The sequence below is a fragment of the Aulonocara sp. 'chitande type north' Nkhata Bay genome, linkage group LG3, assembly GCF_057382095.1.
Source record: "Aulonocara sp. 'chitande type north' Nkhata Bay isolate Kocher_YH1m ecotype deep benthic linkage group LG3, A_spYH_male_GT1.1, whole genome shotgun sequence".
Taxonomy (NCBI): domain Eukaryota; kingdom Metazoa; phylum Chordata; class Actinopteri; order Cichliformes; family Cichlidae; genus Aulonocara; species Aulonocara sp. 'chitande type north' Nkhata Bay.
Genome location: NC_141346.1, coordinates 38,148,507 through 38,153,604, shown reverse-complemented (window position 1 = coordinate 38,153,604; position 5,098 = coordinate 38,148,507). Strand labels below are relative to the sequence as shown.

The 5,098-nt window shown below is 37.8% G+C and overlaps 1 protein-coding gene across 3 annotated transcripts in view; it reads left to right on the top strand.

The window, feature by feature from the left end:
- The window catches only part of gba2 (glucosidase, beta (bile acid) 2), an 18,992-nt gene extending 14,346 nt beyond the window's left edge, over positions 1-4,646 (top strand). For all 3 annotated transcript variants that reach the window (XM_086279568.1, XM_086279576.1, XM_086279586.1), the window contains exons 15-18: positions 1,087-1,229; positions 1,464-1,579; positions 2,465-2,656; positions 3,905-4,646. In XM_086279568.1, the coding sequence (XP_086135694.1) occupies positions 1,087-1,229; positions 1,464-1,579; positions 2,465-2,656; positions 3,905-4,105 (652 nt within the window). In that variant the 3' untranslated portion in view covers positions 4,106-4,646. The remainder of the gene's footprint in view (positions 1-1,086; positions 1,230-1,463; positions 1,580-2,464; positions 2,657-3,904) is intronic.
- Positions 4,647-5,098: the final 452 nt, after the last annotated feature.

Genomic DNA, 5,098 nt, shown 5'->3' with positions numbered 1-5,098 from the left:
GTCATTAACCATTCTTCAAAGGAAGGGGGCACTTTTCCTGGTCTTTCCTGGTCTTAGCAAGACCCGTTTAGCCTTGGTAAGAGGCAGGATGATGCTTTTTTTTATATGGGGGGAGAAGTCGCAGTCAGAATGTTCTATGGTTATACTAACCATGGAAAGTTTTGGTGAGACGCGAAATGTTCTTTCCAGAACACTGAAAATGACCTCCAGGATATTTTCCCACCAGTCCCAAAGTGCTGGATAGCTCCATAGAATATGTAGAATCAAGGCACTCTGGCCATCACATCTCCAGCAATTGTCCATAGGAATCAAGGTTCATTTGTGCAACTGTTGCAGTGTTCAATACCACCTGTGGATTATCTTTAACTGGATGAATCTGCTGCCTATCTCCTTATACATGGTAATAATATTATGAAGACATGACTCCCATTCAGCTGGAGAAATGTCCACTGCCAGATCTTGGGCCTAGCAACCTTTAACGTTGGAAAGAGGGTCAGCTATCTGATCTTGCATTAAATGGTAGATCTTAGGGGTAATACCTTTACCAAAGGGTGATCTTGAAAGCAGTGCTTCCACAGGGCTGCCCGCAGGGCAACTCCTGGGACTTCCCAGCTATTTCAATAAAGAACTGCACATTTGGACATATCTCCAGAATCAATTGTGCTCCAAATTTTATATAGCTCAACAATCTGATTGAAGCCCAGGAAATGGTTTGTTCTGCAATAAAATAAATATGATACATAGAGGATGCCTGCCTTCCATGCTTTTTACACCAAATTCAGAGCCTGCCATCTGAATGTTGCAACAGAAATTGAGACTACTCAGACCAGGTTTCTCTTGTATACCATCAGTAATTTAAGCATATTCGTAATAATTTGGCTTTTAATCAAATATAGTGAGAATAAAATTTAGAGACACATATTTTGGCTTTACATGCAAAGGTTTTGGGTAAATCTAAGTACTGAATCAGACTTGATAACCAGATTTTTCTTTTATGTGGTCCAAAGTAGTTTGCATCTAACAAAGAAGTAATATTAGTAAAAAAATATTGACTCCAGTATAATTTTTTTTAATTTGTATTTTTAGTGCCTACTGTGGTGGTATGTGGGTGGCATCGCTCTGTGTGATGTGTAAAATGGCCAGACTGTTGGACAGCGAGGAGTTGTACCGTCACTACAAAGACCTGTTGGACAGAGGCAGTGCTGCTTTTGAGAAACTACTGTGGAACGGTGAGTCCAAACAATGTAGTCCTGACTTAAAATGTAATTCTTATGTTTTGGTCAGTGATGATGATAAAATGCACAAACAAATGCTTATTCTTAGGCTGGTAATAAAAAGTAATGTGTGGCTGGTATTCAAAGATGTCACATCTGTCTTTAGCTATTTTTAAATAATGTTTGATAGTGGACTGCTTGAAGACCTAAAGTGACTTCCCTTTTTGTTTCTCATCCCATCAAACACAGGCAAATACTACAACTATGACAGCAGTGGGAGAGATCTTTCTAACAGTGTCATGTCGGACCAGTGTGCTGGCCACTGGTTCCTGAGAGCATCTGGGCTGGGAGACGGAGAATTTCAGGCAAGTCTTTTATTGAGCTAGCATTAGTGTTCAGTTCAAGAGCGGTGCTTGTAAAAATGTGTTTATTATTTTATTGTTGTTTTGTGCTCTAGACTTTTGCAAGCTTAATGTGGGAGGAGCTAAATTGAAACATGTACACCAGAGTGGAGGAAATCTTTCCTAATCCTTCTGGAAAAATCACACCTTGCTGGAAACTGTTGTTAAAGTAAAGCTCATTCAGAGTTTAAAAATGTTCAAACTTCATTTCCAAGCCACTTTATACTGGAGAAACCCCCAACAATCAAACGAATCTCTGTGGTAACAGTGGGAAGGAAAAACTCCCATTTAACAGGACGAAACCTCCAACAGAACCAGGCTCACGATGAAATATTTCATCACTCATCCTAGTGATTTCTCCCACTAAAAACTCTACATTTAGATGAATAGAATCAACTTTCAGTTTTCTATTCAAGATTTTTTTTTTTAATCTTAATATTTTAAATTCCATTCTGAATTTAACAGGATGCCATGAAGAGAAGCTATTATGGGAGGAATGTCTTTTTATGTCCGGAAGATTGAAGGGAACGCTTGGGTTTTGACATTAAATGACTAGGCCTAAGTTTGACACATTTTGTAGCTGAAAAGCCACAACAGCTCTGACTTTACATTATTGATTTAAACTATCAAAAGATGTTGGGTTTTTTTTAATGGTTTCTTTTTTTAATTGTAATGCCTGCACTGTACTAACTCCCTAAAAACGAATTAAAAATAAGTACAATTGCAAATAAATAAAACATAATATCATGTCTTTTCTGTCTGCGGGACTCCAGAATACATGTATGTTACTCGAGGAATGTTTCTGAAGGAAGTTATATGGGTTAATCATTGCTTCTTCTCTTCTTTTAGGCCTTTCCAAAAGAAAAGATCCAAAGTGCACTAAAATCTGTGTTTGACTTGAATGTAATGAGCTTTGCTGGAGGCCAGATGGGGGCAGTCAATGGCATGCGCCCTGAAGGAGTCCCTGATCGCTCCAGTGTTCAGTCTGATGAAGTGTGGATTGGAGTTGTATACGGTCTGGCAGCCACAATGATCCATGAGGTATGATCGATCTATCAATCTTCATCTTTTCTCTTTTTCTTATATCATTTTTTTAAAAGCAGCATTTTCAAAATGTCACTCTGGGTCATGGATACACTGGACAGTTGTTCAGTCAGCAGGGATCATATGTACCTACACGTTTGATTTGTTGGATTTTTATGCTGGATGCCCTTCCTGATGCAACCTCCAAAGGGATTTGTCTCCTCCTGGGATCAAACCAGGGATCTTTTGCTTGTTAGGTGAATGTGTATACCAGCTCAAAATAACTAATAAAATAAAATAATCATATAGTGACGATCACAAAATACATAAATTCTTTTTTTTGTTTCTTTTTGTTTCTTTCTTTTTTCTTTTTTTCCCCAACAAAACACGTGAAGTGCTTTTTTCTTGCTTTTATAACAAGCTAAGGAGTTACTGGAATTGATAAACGGGTTTCTGTTAAAGCAGAAACCTGTTTATGTTATGGAATACTTTTTGATTCATGTGATTGTTTCCTGATTTCTAATGCAGTCTTTTTACTTAAATCTCAGCAAAGAGGCAATTAAGTGTCTTCTATGAAAATGTCTCAGTTACACAGGCCTAAAGACTGGTCGGCAACCCCCTGGCAACCGCTAGTCACTAGAGCGATTGCTGGAGGGACCGTGGAAGTGGTGTTGTTGTTGTTGATTTTTGTAGCCATTTAAAAAAATTGTGGTTTTGATTTTTGTGGCATGGAGTCTGACAACATCACATGTTGTCATGTTGTTCTACCTGCTCGGATTGCTTAGAATCCTGTCTGAGCAGGTACTATTTTTGTACCTGGTACCAGGTACTATCACCTAATGGAAAACCCTTAAAACTGTGGCAACCTGTGCCAAGTCGATCCAAGTGAGTGCTAATGAAAAAGGGGCTTTAGTTTCACTCCTGCTCAGTGTGTGTTTTCAGATATGTTGGTGCCTTTCTCAGGCAACCGTGAAAATCTGCTAGAGGCCAGAGCAATCATTAGGTTTTTGTTGCAGGGCCCTTTTTGTGACCATACCCAGCAACCAATAGCCATCCACTCAGGAGATGGTGATTTACATAGTGACAAGAGGTTGCCCATCAGTTTCTAGCCATGTGTGACTGAGGTACAAGCTGCACAATTAACATTTACTACCCTAAAAGTGACTTGATAATACTTGACAGTGTGGGTGTTTCTAAAGTTGTGGAGATATTGTGATCCTGAATTAAACACTACCTCAAGCCTGCAACTATTTGCCTTTTCCTCAGGGAATGCAGGAGGAAGGTATGCGTACAGCGGAGGGCTGCTACCGGACGGTGTGGGAGAAGCTGGGCATGGCCTTTCAGACCCCAGAAGCCTACTGTGAGAAGAATATCTATCGTTCTCTAGCCTACATGAGGCCTCTGAGCATTTGGGCCATGCAGCTCGCCCTGAACACTTCACAGAAGGATCAGACCACAACAGCTTAGACTGGAGTCACATACTGAACTAAGACCCGAGTCATTACAGGAGGGAACAGGAGTTCCTAGAAACTCCGCTGTAGCCACCACTTTGATCTGGACTGACACTTTGAGGTGCTGTTTAACTGTTTACAGACCCAGAATTAAATTTTCCCAAGTTTGTTTCACTGTAAATGTTTGAGGCTATGGTACCGGATTGTACATTTTCCTCTACAAAGACAGTAGGTGTGAAATAGTGATCATATTGTTAGGCAAGCACATTTGATTTTCTTTCTGTGTATGAAGTGTTAGCCAGGTAATAGCAAAAAATAAATGAATAAATCATAGCCTGTGTCTATTAAACAAATTACTTTGTTACAGAACATCAAAATACTGTTTGCATACACATAAAAAAGCAAACACTACACTTCGCTGTTCACAGTCATGGCTATAATACCTGCAACATGTTTATTATCTGATTTTCTTTATCCCCTCCCTTCATCCCAACTTGATTGCTGTACTAAGTGGTGTAATTTTTGATGAGTGGTTTTGGAGATTAAGCCTGTAGTGAAAAAAAAGATTTTTTATATATATATATATATATATATATATATATATATATATATATATATATATATATATATATATATATATATATATATATATATATATATAAAATCTTTTTTTTTTTATATAGAATTTGGTGCATTCTTGTATGTTGACCAACTATATCTACAGTATATAAATGTGGCAGCAAAATTTTCCGTTTTGTAAAAATAGAATATTCATGACAATCATGCTGAATAAATGACTGAATAACATACAAGGAGATATTTGTTTTCCTTTTAATTAAGTATAGTTGGGTATATCTTTAAAACAGAATTATTTTTTTATTTATTTACATGTTTACTGAAACATCTTTTGATTAAAGCCTCTCACCTTTTGCTTCAAAGGATGCACATTTAAATTGGATGAAGTATTTAGGTTGTTCAGCTCCTTAACATTTGGATGTTGTGGCGCAAT